Source organism: Bombina bombina, chromosome 3 (assembly GCF_027579735.1).
Source record: "Bombina bombina isolate aBomBom1 chromosome 3, aBomBom1.pri, whole genome shotgun sequence".
Lineage (NCBI taxonomy): Eukaryota > Metazoa > Chordata > Amphibia > Anura > Bombinatoridae > Bombina > Bombina bombina.
Window position 1 is genome coordinate 365,733,027 of NC_069501.1, and position 18,224 is coordinate 365,751,250.

An 18,224-nucleotide genomic window follows, 5' to 3' on the forward strand; every position below is an offset into this window, starting at 1 on the left:
CCATGTTCTCAATGAACCCAAAAAACTAATTAATATCAAAGCTGAATAGTTTTGGAAGTAGTTTTTAGTTTGTTTTTAGTTATAGCTATTTTAGGGGGATATCTGTGTGTGCAGGTGACTATTACTGTGCATAATTATTAGGCAACTTAACAAAAAACAAATATATACCCATTTCAATTATTTATTTTTACCAGTGAAACCAATATAACATCTCAACATTCACAAATATACATTTCTGACATTCAAAAACAAAACAAAAACAAATCAGTGACCAATATAGCCACCTTTCTTTGTAAGGACACTCAAAAGCCTGCCATCCATGGATTCTGTCAGTGTTTTGATCTGTTCACCATCAACATTGCGTGCAGCAGCAACCACAGCCTCCCAGACACTGTTCAGAGAGGTGTACTGTTTTCCCTCCTTGTAAATCTCACATTTGATGATGGGCCACAGGTTCTCAATGGGGTTTAGATCAGGTGAACAAGGAGGCCATGTCATTAGATTTTCTTCTTTTATACCCTTTCTTGCCAGCCACGCTGTGGAGTACTTGGACGCGTGTGATGGAGCATTGTCCTGCATGAAAATCATGTTTTTCTTGAAGGATGCAGACTTCTTCCTGTACCACTGCTTGAAGAAGGTGTCTTCCAGAAACTGGCAATAGGACTGGGAGTTGAGCTTGACTCCATCCTCAACCCGAAAAGGCCCCACAAGCTCATCTTTGATGATACCAGCCCAAACCAGTACTCCACCTCCACCTTGCTGGCGTCTGAGTCGGACTGGAGCTCTCTGCCCTTTACCAATCCAGCCACGGGCCCATCCATCTGGTCCATCAAGACTCACTCTCATTTCATCAGTCCATAAAACCTTAGAAAAATCAGTCTTGAGATATTTCTTGGCCCAGTCTTGACGTTTCAGCTTGTGTGTCTTGTTCAGTGGTGGTCGTCTTTCAGCCTTTCTTACCTTGGCCATGCCTCTGAGTATTGCACACCTTGTGCTTTTGGGCACTCCAGTGATGTTGCAGCTCTGAAATATGGCCAAACTGGTGGCAAGTGGCATCTTGGCAGCTGCACGCTTGACTTTTCTCAGTTCATGGGCAGTTATTTTGCGCCTTGGTTTTTCCACACGCTTCTTGCAATCCTGTTGACTATTTTGAATGAAACGCTTGATTGTTCGATGATCACGCTTCAGAAGCTTTGCAATTTTAAGAGTGCTGCATCCCTCTGCAAGAAATCTCACTATTTTTGACTTTTCTGAGCCTGTCAAGTCCTTCTTTTGACCCATTTTGCCAAAGGAAAGGAAGTTGCCTAATAATTATGCACACCTGATATAGGGTGTTGATGTCATTAGACCACACCCCTTCTCATTACAGAGATGCACATCACCTAATATGCTTAATTGGTAGTAGGCTTTCGAGCCTATAAAGCTTGGAGTAAGACAACATGCATAAAGAGGATGATGTGGTCAAAATACTCATTTGCCTAATAATTCTGCACTCCCTGTATGTGTATGTATATTTATATACATATATACACACACACACATATATATATATATGTATATATATATGTGTGTGTGTTTATTTTTATATATATATATATATATATATATATATATATATATATATATATATATATACACACACACACACACATATATATATATATATATATATATACACACATATATATATATATACACATATACACACACATTCAAGCATAGATATTCACAGACTTGCATACATGTACCAACACATATAGATCTGGAGAGAAAGGGACACAGCATTCTCCAGAAAGAAACACTATCACCTACAGACCTTGTGTAATGCTGTAGTCTGGCTGGGGACCGTCCTGCTCTTCCAGTCTTTCTTCAACATCACGAGCAGCTGCCCGGGGTCACAATTTTAATTTGCAGAGCAGGGTTTCTCTCAGTCTGTAAAAGCCCACGCACAGACTAGCACTGTGCTGCGCGCGGGCTTTGAAATTTAAATTATTTAGTTTTACATTTATAAAAAAAACAAACTTCAGAGCTATTGTGTGCGATGCGCCGCTGCTCCTATTGCACCCGACCTATTAATAATGTATTAGAGCGGGAGCCGGCCCTGAAGCCAGTGCGTACAGTGGGGTTCGGGAGTTGTTGGAGACAGTACCTGTGCAACAGTGAAGCCCGGCTCCTGAATCCTGAAACCCTGGTGCGGTGCTGGCAACTGTTAATGGAGGCTTGTGTGCAATGGGTGGGTGGGTGTGCCAGAGGGGGCAGTGTTGGTTGGTTGGAACCGTGGGGGGGGGGGTGTACCTGGCCCATGTGCTGCGCTGCATCTCCGTGGACTTTTAGAGATTAGACTCTAGAGGCTGACTGAGCCAAAGATAAGGAACCGAACAGGAACTTAAAGTAAAAAAAAAATTATATATATATATATATATCAGGCTGCTCTAAATTGCGCCCTCCTACAGGGGCTCCCTAAGGTGGATGCCTAGATCGCCTTATACAAACGCCGGCCCTGCATTCAGAGATGGTATTCTGCATACCTTGGTTGTAACGAGGGGTTATTTGAGTTACTGTTGCCTTTCTATTATCTCGAACCAGTCTGCCCATTCTCCTCTGACCTCTGACATCAACAAGGCATTGTCGTCAACACAACTGCCTTCTTACTGGATATTTTCTCTTTTTGGGACCATTCTCTGTAAACCGTAGAGATGGTTGTGCGTGAAAATCCCAGTAGATCAGCAGTTTTTTAAATACTCAGACCAGCAGTCTGGCATCAACAACCATGCCACGTTCAAAGTCATTAAAAACCCCTTTCTTCCCCATTCTGATGCTCGGTTTGAACTTCAGCAAGTCATCTTCACCACATCTAGATGCCTAAATGCATTGAGTTACTGACATGTGATTGGCTGATTAGCAATTTGTGTTACCAAGCAATTGAAAAGGTGTACCTAATAAAGTGGCTGGTGAGTGTATATATGTGTACATATGCATTTATTTGTGTATTTACACACCAGTATACACATATAAACACAAATACATATGTATACAGATATAGTCATATAGGAGTGCATTTGAGTTCTTTGCAGTCAAGTAGCTGAAAACTAAAAGTCATATTTATGCAATATTCATAGTTAATAAAGTTTTTAACAATGAATTTACTGTAAATATTTGACATCCCAATGTTCTTTACATTGGGGAATATGTTCTATGTATTTTTAAATACATATTCCAATATATATATATATATATATATATATATATATATATATATATATATATATATATATATATATATAATCTGTACATATCTATATATAGGTATAGTGTTTTATATGTATATATATATATATATATATATATATATATAGTAATCTGCAACATAGGACTGCACTCACTGGATTTATGTAAAAAACTCTTTAATTAGGTAACGTTTCGGAGCATGCAGGCCCCTTCCTCAGAGCAGTACAAACCATGCAACTAAACACTGTGTCTTATAAACATATTAAGCCCCACCCACTACCAAATCAACTGTGAATTGCGCCAAAACTGGGGTTGTCATAGTGATAACCCCTGACCCCCTCAATGTGACCATACTACTAATCAAACAATTCATAAAACAATTCATAAGAGCTTCAAAGTTGTATAAGTGGTACAATAAATGCATGAGCCAAAAAATATGCCTATTATTAAATGTATAAGTAAAGCTAAACATCCCTGTGTTCAATTGTATACGTAAGTGGATTCATAAGATAAGAGACATATGAAAGACAAAACATTTCATATTGGTGAAAAATAAAACCATCATATGTGATATAAAGACATATATGTCAGTACAGCAGTGCATCACATACAGTCAAAAAGGTTATACATGCATCTGTCATTAAATGAGAATAGCACTGTGAAACCCTCTTGTTGTATCAAACTGTGACTTCATTCTATAGTATATGATAATCAGTTCCCACTAGGTGATAATGTGCCTGCAGCTAATCACTATACAATCAAATTTAGAGATTCCTACGGTATACCCTCTAAGCAGCCTCATCACTCTTACCTTAAACATAGCTCTATAGCTTCTCTGTATATTTAGTGAGTTTTATGCTCAGACTAGGCTCCAAATCTTCTATAAGGAAAAATCGTTGCATGAAAAGCGAGCCTATACATTGTAATAGGCGCCCAGAGAAGCAGCTCCGGCGCCCGTAATGCTCATTAACATAGCGCATGGCTAATTTACATAAATTGATGACGTTTGCGCGTGTGTATGCGCGTAGTCATGGTGACCCAGCAAAGCATTTAGTCAATATGCGATCTCGGAATATGCCTTCTGATGTGTCCCACGTTAAAGCTTTAACCATACCTAGCACAATGTAACATAGGCGGTCAAGATCGCATATTGACTAAACGCTTTGCTGGGTCACCATGACTACGCGCATACACACGCGCAAACGTCATCAATTTATGTAAATTAGCCATGCGCTATGTTAATGAGCATTACGGGCGCCGGAGCTGCTTCTCTGGGCGCCTATTACAATGTATAGGCTCGCTTTTCATGCAACGATTTTTCCTTATAGAAGATTTGGAGCCTAGTCTGAGCATAAAACTCACTAAATATACAGAGAAGCTATAGAGCTATGTTTAAGGTAAGAGTGATGAGGCTGCTTAGAGGGTATACCGTAGGAATCTCTAAATTTGATTGTATAGTGATTAGCTGCAGGCACATTATCACCTAGTGGGAACTGATTATCATATACTATAGAATGAAGTCACAGTTTGATACAACAAGAGGGTTTCACAGTGCTATTCTCATTTAATGACAGATGCATGTATAACCTTTTTGACTGTATGTGATGCACTGCTGTACTGACATATATGTCTTTATATCACATATGATGGTTTTATTTTTCACCAATATGAAATGTTTTGTCTTTCATATGTCTCTTATCTTATGAATCCACTTACGTATACAATTGAACACAGGGATGTTTAGCTTTACTTATACATTTAATAATAGGCATATTTTTTGGCTCATGCATTTATTGTACAACTTATACAACTTTGAAGCTCTTATGAATTGTTTTATGAATTGTTTGATTAGTAGTATGGTCACATTGAGGGGGTCAGGGGTTATCACTATGACAACCCCAGTTTTGGCGCAATTCACAGTTGATTTGGTGGTGGGTGGGGCTTAATATGTTTATAAGACACAGTGTTTAGTTGCATGGTTTGTACTGGTCTGAGGAAGGGGCCTGCGTGCTCCGAAACGTTACCTAATTAAAGAGTTATTTACATAAATCCAGTGAGTGCAGTCCTATGTTGCAGATTACTATGATTACTTATTGATCTGGCACCCTGGTTGGCGACTATTTGACATTGAGAGTGCAGATACACATGGAGGATATATATATATATATATATATATATATATATATATGTATATAAATAGTTATATATGAATAAATAGAACATATTCTTCTATGTAAAGAACATTAGAATGAGAAATATTCATATTTTGGGTCAGGTTAGTGCACTTGGTTAAACGCGATCGGGTTTGCCCGTGAGTAAGGTTTTTTTCCCCAATTTTTGTACTCAATTAAAGTCTATGGGGGTATATGTTAATTTGGTCACGGTATTGAAAGTTTGGCTTTTTGCCAGAGTTGGCTTAGTGCTTGTGCGAAAACGTTTTACTTTGAACTTGTAATACAAGCGCTACCCAACTTGCCCAAAAATCTTTCTTCTATTGAAGTTAACACGAGTGGGAGCGCTAAATTGTGTGCCACTTGTAATCTAGCCCTTTATGGGAACTACATTTTGAATTTAAGGTACTATGAGGGGGCAAGTTAATGGCCCATTGCTTTTTCTTTCACCAGCTTTCTTATGGCAAAAAGGAAGATCCCAATGGGAAAAAAGGGTTTTCATATGCTATCTGCCAAGAATGACATTTTAATATAATTTTTCTCACACCTATAGTAAACAAGTAATTAAAAAAAAAAGATAATAGTAATAGTAATAATAATAAATATCACAAATAGTGTAAACAAATAACTTGCTTCAGCTTTAGATTAATCAATTAAATAATATGTTTGGGGGTTGAATAAGAAAAAATTGCCAGTTTAATACTTTTTTGTGTGATTTCTAGTAAAACATTGACATTTCATACATAACTCAAACATAAGCAAGGTATATGAATGTAAGTTAAATAAAAAGGACACAACAAATTATCGGCTAGATTTAGAGTTTTGTCGGTAACAACCCGCGTAGCTAACGCTGGCTTTTTTCTGGCCGCACCTTTAAAATAACTCTGGTATTGAGAGTCCACAGAATGGCTGCGTTAGGCTCCAAAAAAAGAGTGTAGAGCATATTTAACGCAACTTCAACTCTCGATACCAGAGTTGCTTACGGACGCGGCCAGCCTCAAAAACGTGCTCGTGCACGATTCCCCCATAGGAAACAATGGGGCTGTTTGAGCTGAAAAAAAACATAACATCTGCAAAAAAGCCGCGTTCAGCTCCTAACGCAGCCCCATTGTTGTCTATGAGGAAACACTTCCTACGTCTGCACCTAACACCCTAACATGTACCCCGAGTCTAAACACCCCTAACCTTACACTTATTAACCCCTATTCTGCCGCCCCCGCTATCGCTGACCCCTGCATATTATTTTTAACCCCTAATCTGCCGCTCCGTAAACCTCCGCTACTTACATTATCCCTATGTACCCCTAATCTGCTGCCCCTAACACCGCCGACCCCTATATTATATTTATTAACCCCTAATCTGCCCCCCACAACGTCGCCTCCACCTGCCTAGACTTATTAACCCCTAATCTGCCGAGCGGACCGCTCCGCTATTATAATAAAATTATTAACCCCTAATCCGCCTCACTAACCCTATAATAAATAGTATGAACCCCTAATCTGCCCTCCCTAACATCGCCGACACCTAACTTCAAACATTAACCCCTAATCTGCCGACTGGAGCTCACCGCTATTCTAATAAATTTATTAACCCCTAAAGCTAAGTCTAACCCTAACACTAACACCCCCCTAACTTAAATATAATTTTAATCTAACGAAATTAATTAACTCTTATTAAATAAATTATTCCTATTTAAAGCTAAATACTTACCTGTAAAATAAATCCTAATATAGCTACAATATAAATTATAATTATATTATAGCTATTTTAGGATTAATATTTATTTTACAGGTAACTTTGTATTTATTTTAACCAGGTACAATAGCTATTAAATAGTTAAGAACTATTTAATAGCTAAAATAGTTAAAATAATTACTAAATTACCTGCAAAATAAATCCTAACCTAAGTTACAATTAAACCTAACACTACACTATCAATAAATTAATTAAATAAAATACCTACAATTACCTACAATTAAACCTAACACTACACTATCAATAAATTAATTAAATACAATACTTACAAATAACTACAATGAAATAAACTAACTAAAGTACAAAAAATAAAAAAGAACTAAGTTACAAAAAATAAAAAAATATTTACAAACATAAGAAAAATATTACAACAATTTTAAACTAATTACACCTACTCTAAGCCCCCTAATAAAATAACAAAGACCCCCAAAATAAAAAAATGCCCTACCCTATTCTAAATTACTAAAGTTCAAAGCTCTTTTACCTTACCAGCCCTGAACAGGGCCCTTTGCGGGGCATGCCCCAAGAAATTCAGCTCTTTTTCCTGTAAAAAAACACATACAATACCCCCCCCCCAACATTACAACCCACCACCCACATACCCCTAATCTAACCCAAACCCCCCTTAAATAAACCTAACACTAAGCCCCTGAAGATCTTCCTACCTTATCTTCACCATACCAGGTATCACCGATCCGTCCTGGCTCCGATATCTTCATCTAAGCCCAAGCGGGGGCTAGACATCCATCATCCGACAGCTGAAGAAGTCCAGAAGAGGCTCCAAAGTCTTCATCCTATCCGGGAAGAAGAGTAGATCCGGACCAGCAACCATCTTCTTCCAAGCGGCATCTTCTATCTTCATCCGATGAGGACCGGCTCCATCTTGAAGACCTCCACCGCGGACCCATCTTCTTCCGACGACGACTTCCCGACGAATGACGGTTTCTTTAAGGGACGTCATCCAAGATGGCGTCCCTCGAATTCCGATTGGCTGATAGGATTCTATCAGTCAATCGGAATTAAGGTAGGAAAATTGATCGGAACAGCCAATAGAATGCGAGCTCAATCTGATTGGCTGATCGGATCAGCCAATCGGATTGAACTTGATTCTGATTGGCTGATTCCATCAGCCAATCAGAATTTTCCTACCTTAATTCCGATTGGCTGATAGAATCCTATCAGCCAATCGGAAATTCGAGGGACGCCATCTTGGATGACGTCCCTTAAAGGAACCGTCATTCGTCGGGAAGTCGTCGTCGGAAGAAGATGGGTCCGTGGTGGAGGTCTTCAAGATGGAGCCGGTCCTCATCGGATGAAGATAGAAGATGCCGCTTGGAAGAAGATGGTTGCTGGTCCGGATCTACTCTTCTTCCCGGATAGGATGAAGACTTTGGAGCCTCTTCTGGACTTCTTCAGCCGTCGGATGATGGATGTCTAGCCCCCGCTTGGGCTTAGATGAAGATATCGGAGCCAGGACGGATCGGTGATACCTGGTATGGTGAAGATAAGGTAGGAAGATCTTCAGGGGCTTAGTGTTAGGTTTATTTAAGGGGGGTTTGGGTTAGATTAGGGGTATGTGGGTGGTGGGTTGTAATGTTGGGGGGGGGGGGTATTGTATGTGTTTTTTTACAGGAAAAAGAGCTGAATTTCTTGGGGCATGCCCCGCAAAGGGCCCTGTTCAGGGCTGGTAAGGTAAAAGAGCTTTGAACTTTAGTAATTTAGAATAGGGTAGGGCATTTTTTTTATTTTGGGGGGCTTTGTTATTTTATTAGGGGGCTTAGAGTATGTGTAATTAGTTTAAAATTGTTGTAATATTTTTCTTATGTTTGTAAATATTTTTTTATTTTTTGTAACTTAGTTCTTTTTTATTTTTTTGTACTTTAGTTAGTTTATTTCATTGTAGTTATTTGTAGGTATTGTATTTAATTAATTTATTGATAGTGTAGTGTTAGGTTCAATTGTAGGTAATTGTAGGTATTTTATTTAATTAATTTATTGATAGTGTAGTGTTAGGTTTAATTGTAACTTAGGTTAGGATTTATTTTACAGGTAATTTTGTAATTATTTTAACTATTTTAGCTATTAAATAGTTCTTAACTATTTAATAGCTATTGTACCTGGTTAAAATAAATACAAAGTTACCTGTAAAATAAATATTAATCCTAAAATAGCTATAATATAATTATAATTTATATTGTAGCTATATTAGGGTTTATTTTACAGGTAAGTATTTAGCTTTAAATAGGAATAATTTATTTAATAAGAGTTAATTAATTTCGTTAGATTAAAATTATATTTAAGTTAGGGGGGTGTTAGTGTTAGGGTTAGACTTAGCTTTAGGGGTTAATACATTTATTAGAATAGCGGCGAGATTCGGTCGGCAGATTAGGGGTTAATAATTGAAGTTAGGTGTCGGCGATGTTAGGGAGGGCAGATTAGGGGTTAATAAATATAATATAGGGGTCGGCGGTGTTAGGGGCAGCAGATTAGGGGTACATAGCTATAATGTAGCTGGCGGCGGCGTGTGGACGGCAGATTAGGGGTTAATAAGTGTAGGTAGCTGGCTGCGACGCTGTGGGGGGCAGGTTAGGGGTTAATAAATATAATATAGGGGTCGGCGGTGTTAGGGGCAGCAGATTAGGGGTACATAAGTATAACGTAGGTGGCGGTCGGCAGATTAGGGGTTAAAAAAAATTAATCGAGTGTCGGCGATGTGGGGGGGGGCCTCGGTTTAGGGGTACATAGGTAGTTTATGGGTGTTAGTGTACTTTAGAGCACAGTAGTTAAGAGCCTTATAAACCGGCGTTAGCCCAGAAAGCTCTTAACTTCTGACTTTTTTTCTGCGGCTGGAGTTTTGTCGTTAGAATTCTAACGCTCACTTCAGACACGACTCTAAATACCGGAGTTAGAAAGATCCCATTGAAAAGATAGGATACGCAATTGACGTAAGGGGATCTGCGGTATGGAAAAGTCGCGGCTGAAAAGTGAGCGTTAGACCCTTTTTTGAATGACTCCAAATACCGGCGGTAGCCTAAAACCAGCGTTAGGAGCCTCTAACGCTGGTTTTCACGGCTACCGCCAAACTCTAAATCTAGGCCTATGTAATGTAAAATCATGAAAACTTTAGAGAACATCAAGCACCTTTACATAATTAGAGTAAACTATTCAAACGTTTATCAAATGGTAAAAAGTTCAAATAAACATTTACTTTGTGAAGCAAAGTTTGTCAATTAGTTGCTTCATGGTCATTTTGTCCCATTCTTCTGCATGAGGGGCCATCCATGGAGCTTCATTAGGAATCTGTCAGAAATATATAGATATGTTATGTTTTCTATTTTATCGTTTTAACGCTGCACTTGTTTAAATCATTTTAGCTTACAAATTAGTGCCATTTCATTTTGCAAAAGCTATAAAGTCATAGCTGATGGAGAAGACGTCATGAAACCCCTGCAGACTTTACAGGCAGACTGCATGTTTCAATAAGCTATATAAATGTTTTTATTTAAGAGATATGGAACCCAACAATTTTCTCACAGAGAGAGCACTCTTTTATTTCTAATTTACTTTTTTTATCAGTTGCTTCTTTCTCATGGTATTTTTTGTTTAAGTGGATACCATATGAAATCATTGCCTTTCATTTTTAAGTTTTCTGAAAAATAGGTACTGTAGTGATTTTTATCACCCTTCTTAATGAAAACCCCAACTTTTTAGATATTTTACCAGTTTTTTTATGTTATAATAAAACGTCTGTGATTTACTAAACCTTAGTAACTATGGCTGTCTAAACCACCATTTTCTTCTAATAACTAATTTTCCTGGGGTAATTTCCCATGGGTAGTATGTGTGGAAGAAAAAACTTAAATTATGCTTACCTGATAATTTTCTCTTCTTCAGACGGGAAAAGTTCACAGCTGCATTCATTACTTTTCAGAATTCAGAACCTGGCCACCAGGTGGAGGCAAAGACACCCCAGCCAAAGGCTTAAATACCTCTCCCACTTCCCCCATCCCCCAGTCATTCTGCCGAGGGAACAAGGAACAGTAGGAGAAATATCAGGGTGAAAAGGTGCCAGAACAAAAATTACGGCCGCCCCGCATAAAAATATACGGACGGAGAGCTGTGGACTCTTCCCGTCTGAAGAAAAGAAAATGATCAGGTAAGCATAACTAACATTTTTCTTCATAAACGGGAAGAGTCCACAGCTGCATTCATTACTTTTGGCAAAACAATACCCAAGCTAAAGAGGACACTGAATGCTAAATCGGGAGGGTACAAAGAGGCGGCCGATTCTGAGGGCAACAAGCCTGAAACACCTACCCAACAAAAACCAGCTTCGTCCGAAGCCAAGAAAAAAAGGAAAAGGCCCAAAGACACTGTCCCGCAGTAAGTTCAGAAAAGCCTAGCTAGAGACCACTGGAACTAGACTTGACTGAGCCAACAAGCCTCTGAAGAGACACAGTCACCCAGACATTTTGGTCCCACAAACAACACACCCCTTACTAGAGAAAGGGAAAACTACCATATTCTCCCAAAAGGGAGAAAAAGGACACGGATAAAAAAGTCCAATAAAGGACCCCAGAAACCAACGCAGTAGGGCACGAAAGAACCCCAAGGAATTTCAAAGCGAAAACCCAGAGAAACCAGGGCGAAGAGCTATAAAATAACCCAACCGATCCAGCAAAAACAAGGGGAGGCAACACCTGAAAAGGCTAGAACACTGCACTCAACCGTCTTCCAAAGACGACTCCCAAGAATGCAACAATTCCTTCCCACAATATTTGAACACGCAAGATAAGCAGAGCCCCCCAAGGAAGGCTCACAGAAACCTTGCATGACCCAAGGACTAAAATTAACAGAGCAAACCGATCTCAGATCCTGCTCCAAGCACCGGACCAGCCCAAACAAAAGACATGCCCCATAGAAGAGGAGAACAAAATGACCCCAACCCCCAAGCCCCCCTGGGAATGGAAAAAGAGGGAGGGCCTCACCCACCCCCCAAACAGAGCTCGGGTGTCCCAACCCGATCAGCTCCTCCAAGGATAAGGGCACTCCCAAGGAAAAACCCCAAGGACTTGGTATTGGAAAAGCGCTGCTAGACCCCACAAGGAAGTCCTGGCGCAACTCCCGTTATCAACCTCGATAGAGTGAAAAAACCCCAGAGAAGACCTTGTCAATGATCGGAACAGAACAAGCCACAGAGCAGCAGAATGCTGCCTTCTACGCAACATAAAGGAAGGCTCCGACCTCCTGCACGCAGGGCAACAACCCTCCAGAGAGAGGAAAACCACCTCCAAGCACCATCTGGCACTGAGGAAGCCAATCTACCTCCCCAAAGGGGTGGAACAGTATAAGAGAAACAGCACACATGCCCACAACGACATAGGGAAGGCTGTAGTCTGATTCTAAGTCCAGAACCACATGAGGAAGGAATCACCCAGACACACTACTGACTCAGCAGAGAAAACTCCCTCAGCAAAAATGGAGAAAATTCTGCCTGTATAGGCAAAAGATGTCCCCAACTGGGGAAACTGGGTCGTTCCGAACCAGTCCAACAGAAGCAGAGAGTCTCCAAACATCCAATGAAGGATCAGAGACAAGAACCCTGGACCGTTTTAAAACAAACGATACCCCCAGGGGAAACACAAGTTACCCCGTCCGAAGCAGATCAGGCATCATAGGTGATTCGATCTGAACTATCTCGGATATCGGATACTGAACTCACTCGTAAGAATCCCAGAACAAGGGAAGAGAACATCCATGTCAGGAGACAAACTCCCTACCAAAATGTGCTAGGCAATGACAAAGTCACATGGCTACTCTGGAACCCAAGGCACAATGGACAACACCCACGAAGTCCAAGACTAAGGGAATATTCACAAGAACAGAGTTCAACCCAAAAAAGAGTTCAGAGAAGACTAGTATCCAAGGTCCTCTCAGAATTATTTTTCCGCATAACCACACACAAGGAAAAAGAATGAATGAACATCCCAAACCCTGGCTGATAAAACCCTTTAAGCAGAGGCTAACACTGGACAAGTAGGAGACAACACAGTCTATCGTCCCCGATATGGAAACAACGAACTTCCTGAACTCAAACGACCAAAAGGCCGTCAAGTGAAAAAGGACAAAGTCCCGACAGCCTTGACCCGAAGGAAGAGGAACAAAATAAAGGGTAAAAATCCTAAAAGGACAATCTCAAGGAAGCCTCAGAAAAAGCAATTCCACCAGAAACTAGTGGTATGTAGGACCTAAAAATCCTCCGAACCTCCAACCCACTACGGGAAGAGGAAACACTCTAGTTCCCACAGAAATCTGAACCTACTGAGTATGTTGCAGCGGAATCTCAACAGAGCCCCGGCCGACAAGTATGGATAGGCCAATGAGGACCGTACACAATCCCCTCCCATGTCCTTAGGCAAATAACCAAGGACCATCCTGTCATTTTAGAATGTTAGGTGTAACTTGTAATGAAAAAACAAGGAACCTACACAAATATTAGTGAGAACCACTCTGTGCCCCAACCGGACCAGCCAGGCATAACAGGCATCACGTGTCTGATACAGACCTAAAAGACAGAAGAATTTGTACCCAGCCAGGACCAGCCTGAAGCAAAGGGCAGACAGAAATGTCAAAGGCCACACAGAGTCACCCCCTAGAAGGGAGAGAAAAACAAACAGATAGAGGACGTAACAATCTCCTCACTCTTGAAATGACTTCCGTGGAAGTAACAATGAGACCACAAAATCGCAAGTATCAATTCCAGAGAAGAAAGTGTCCAAAGGAAATATAATAACAAACATGAGATTTAAACCTAATCAAATCCATCCTAACCAGATTAAAATAAAAGGGCAACCCGCAGGTTATCGCCCAGGAAGAACAGATACAACAGGACCAGCCCATCAGGAATCCGATTCTTCCAAAGCTCAGAACTGGAAAAGATACTCAAATAAAAGAAGACGATAAGAAGATTACTTCATCCCCCTATGTCTAATCTTGCGTGCCATTCGAAGCAGAAGACTGAGGATCCACTAACCCGTTAAGAGTGGGATCCTCCAGCATGGCCAAAACGTGCCTCAGCAGAACACGAAGGCGCGCCAGTCTACAACGTAAGCAAAACTTACCTCCGCCAGGGCAAATGATGACCCTGGCCCAGAAGGTTCAACCCCTGAAGCATCAGGGGCAGTCGCTTCCCCAGAGGGCTGAACTGGACCATGCGATCCCAGGGCTGACGAGCCCCAGTTAACAGAACACGGACAATATCGTAAACACACTCTAGGGAGATGCAAATGCGCCTGCACCAAAGATATGGCCATGCGGAACCGTGTTGTAACCTGCGGAGGAAACAAGCCACCTTCCAGAGAAGGATAAACAGCGTTTGGCACACCTGCATGCGTAGTAAGGGAAGGTTGTAGGGAACGCGCCTCGCGGGAAACAGAACACCAGAGGCGGATGACTCAGTGGACCCCGGATTCCCCGATCCCGAGGAACGAAGCACTATAAAGCGGCATTCAGAACATAACTGATGGGCATGTATTACCCGGGCCAATTCATATTCTTCGCAAGAAGAAGAATCTGAACCAGAGACATCTGTCTCCAAAAAATCAGAATCCTCCATAACTGGGATATTAAGAGAAAATATAAACGGCACCTTACACCCCCAGTGGCTGGGGCACTCACCACCTCCTATGACCCAGACTCCAGCTAAAGAGAATTTTTCCATCGCCACACGGTCAGGATTGCGGAAATGGAGAGCAAAAACGTGACCACTCCTGGTCACAAGGTGTACCGTGCAGTCCAAGAAAAAGCGCGCCAGGCCGTATAAGCCGCGTCACTTACAATAGGCTGTAATGTTCCCAAATAGCCATGAGCCTAAGTATCACTACAAATTAGCAGACATAATCACATAACAATCATGATTAAAATCCCCCCTGTTTAATAACCCCCCTCAGGAGATATTAACTCTTGATTCCAAGATAAAAAGGAGCCTCACTGAGACCCTGTGCTAAAGTTATCCCCAAAAGGTTGTAGCCTCACTCGGATAAACATTGTGATTACAATAATCAATGATGAAAGTAAAATTAAACGATGTTACCGGAATCTACGCCGTGGAACAGGAACATGGCCCTTCAAGTGTGACAGATAGTAGCGTCGCCTCTGCCATGGACTTGAGAGAAGAAAGCAGGTAGCGAAACTCCTCAACTCTGATTGCTTGTGGAGCTGTTAATGCGTTAGGATGGGTTCGCAGAAAGACTCTCACTGCATCTCCGGAATCTAACTTTCATCTGTGCTCTCACTGAGAGGCTGACAGGACTACTTAAAACCCCAGTTCCATTCCGAAAAGTACTACCCTCCATAAGAGACTATTGAAAAACTTCTGACACTTCTCTGCCAACCTCCTGGGACGAAAGGCAAAGAATGACTGGGGGATGGGGGAAGTGGGAGAGGTATTTAAGCCTTTGGCTGGGGTGTCTTTGCCTCCTCCTGGTGGCCAGGTTCTGAATACCCAAAAGTAATGAATGCAGCTGTGGACTCTTCCCGTTTATGAAGAAAATCAGCTTATTATTCTCAGTCCTTTAATGTTTAAACAAATCCTGAAAATCTTAAAATTGGAAAATATGCTTCTTTCAGGGCCAAATATGTAAATGTGGGACCAGTTTTAAAAAATTCAAAATATATTGAATTAGGTAACTCTTTATATACCTTTTTAAGGAATAAAAAGTGTGTGTTATTACTCTAAGTGGTACAAAAGTTATAGGGCTTAGAATATGACAAATATGATGACAGGTTTAGTTAATAGCAGACCATATAAACATTCAACATCTGGTTGCAGACGGACTCAGCAGGTTTGAACTGGTTGCATTAAGCTTGCCTTGCCTGTTAAAGCATGTATCTTCTGGTTTGAACTTGTTACAGCTAATGCTTGCCTTGCAGTCAGGAGAGTAGACTGGCTCTATCATAAAACACCCCAAAAAAGTTAACCTCATGCTCGTGGCTATAAAAAAAACTTGATTAAAGGAAAATGAAGTATGATGGTTTGTTAGGTAAATAATTAGAAGTGGATAATGAACAGCTTTGAAAAGTGTCCTGAAATTCAACAGGTTTGTGAAGTCATCATGGAAGAGATTAAAGAATAAGAAATCTATGAAGAATGGTTATCAAAAGACAGATGTCAACTTGTAAAACTTGTTATTTCACTTGAAGATTTTGTGGATGAACTGTTGGAAAAACTTGAACACTTGAAACTTCATCATTACATTAAAAAAAACATAATTTATGCTTACCTGATAAATTTATTTCTCTTGTAGTGTATCCAGTCCACGGATCATCCATTACTTGTGGGATATTCTCCTTCCCAACAAGAAGTTGCAAGAGGATCACCCACAGCAGAGCTGCTATATAGCTCCTCCCCTAACTGCCATATCCAGTCATTCGACCGAAACAAGACGAGAAAGGAGAAACCATAGGGTGCAGTGGTGACTGTAGTTTAATTAAAATTTAGACCTGCCTTAAAAGGACAGGGCGGGCCGTGGACTGGATACACTACAAGAGAAATAAATTTATCAGTTAAGCATAAATTATGTTTTATCTTGTTAAGTGTATCCAGTCCACGGATCATCCATTACTTGTGGGATACCAATACCAAAGCTAAAGTACACGGATGATGGGAGGGACAAGGCAGGAACTTAAACGGAAGGAACCATTGCCTGTAGAACCTTTCTCCCAAAAACAGCTTCCGAAGAAGCAAAAGTGTCAAATTTGTAAAATTTTGAAAAGGTGTGAAGCGAAGACCAAGTCGCAGCCTTGCAAATCTGTTCAACAGAGGCCTCATTTTTAAAGGCCCAGGTGGAAGCCACAGCTCTAGTAGAATGAGCTGTAATCCTTTCAGGGGGCTGCTGTCCAGCAGTCTCATAGGCTAAGCGTATTATGCTCCGAAGCCAAAAGGAGAGAGAGGTTGCCGAAGCTTTTTGACCTCTCCTCTGTCCAGAGTAAACGACAAACAGGGCAGAAGTTTGACGAAAATCTTTAGTAGCCTGTAAGTAAAACTTCAATGCACGGACTACGTCCAGATTATGCAAAAGACGTTCCTTCTTTGAAGAAGGATTAGGACACAATGATGGAACAACAATCTCTTGATTGATATTCCTGTTAGAAACCACCTTAGGTAAAAACCCAGGTTTGGTACGCAGAACTACCTTGTCTGAATGAAAAATCAGATAAGGAGAATCACAATGTAAGGCAGATAACTCAGAGACTCTTCGAGCCGAGGAAATAGCCATCAAAAACAGAACTTTCCAAGATAAAAGTTTAATATCAATGGAATGAAGGGGTTCAAACGGAACTCCCTGAAGAACTTTAAGAACCAAGTTTAAGCTCCACGGGGGAGCAACAGTTTTAAATACAGGCTTAATCCTAACCAAAGCCTGACAAAATGCCTGGACGTCTGGAACTTCTGCCAGACGCTTGTGCAAAAGAATAGACAGAGCAGAGATCTGTCCTTTTAAAGAACTAGCTGATAAACCTTTGTCCAAACCCTCTTGGAGAAAGGACAATATCCTAGGAATACTAACCTTACTCCATGAGTAACTCTTGGATTCACACCAATAAAGATATTTACGCCATATCTTATGGTAGATTTTCCTGGTGACAGGCTTCCGTGCCTGTATTAAGGTATCAATGACTGACTCGGAGAAGCCACGCCTTGATAGAATCAAGCGTTCAATCTCCATGCAGTCAGTCTCAGAGAAATTAGATTTGGATGATTGAAAGGACCTTGTATTAGAAGGTCCTGCCTCAGAGGCAGAGTCCATGGTGGAAGAGATGACATGTCCACTAGGTCTGCATACCAGGTCCTGCGTGGCCACGCAGGCGCTATCAGAATCACTGATGCTCTCTCCTATTTGATTTTGGCAATCAGTCGAGGGAGCAGAGGAAACGGTGGAAACACATAGGCCAGGTTGAAGAACCAAGGAGCTGCTAGAGCATCTATCAGCGTTGCTCCCGGGTCCCTGGACCTGGATCCGTAACAAGGAAGCTTGGCGTTCTGGCGAGACGCCATGAGATCCAGTTCTG

General features: G+C 40.9%; 1 protein-coding gene across 1 annotated transcript in view; it reads right to left on the minus strand.

Annotated features, from left to right (window-relative positions):
• The window catches only part of LOC128653290 (amine oxidase [flavin-containing]), a 372,917-nt gene that overhangs the window by 52,849 nt on the left and 301,844 nt on the right, over nucleotides 1-18,224 (minus strand). Inside the window, exon 5 of the mRNA XM_053706494.1 lies at nucleotides 10,363-10,454. Coding sequence (XP_053562469.1) covers nucleotides 10,363-10,454 — 92 coding nt within the window. The remainder of the gene's footprint in view (nucleotides 1-10,362; nucleotides 10,455-18,224) is intronic.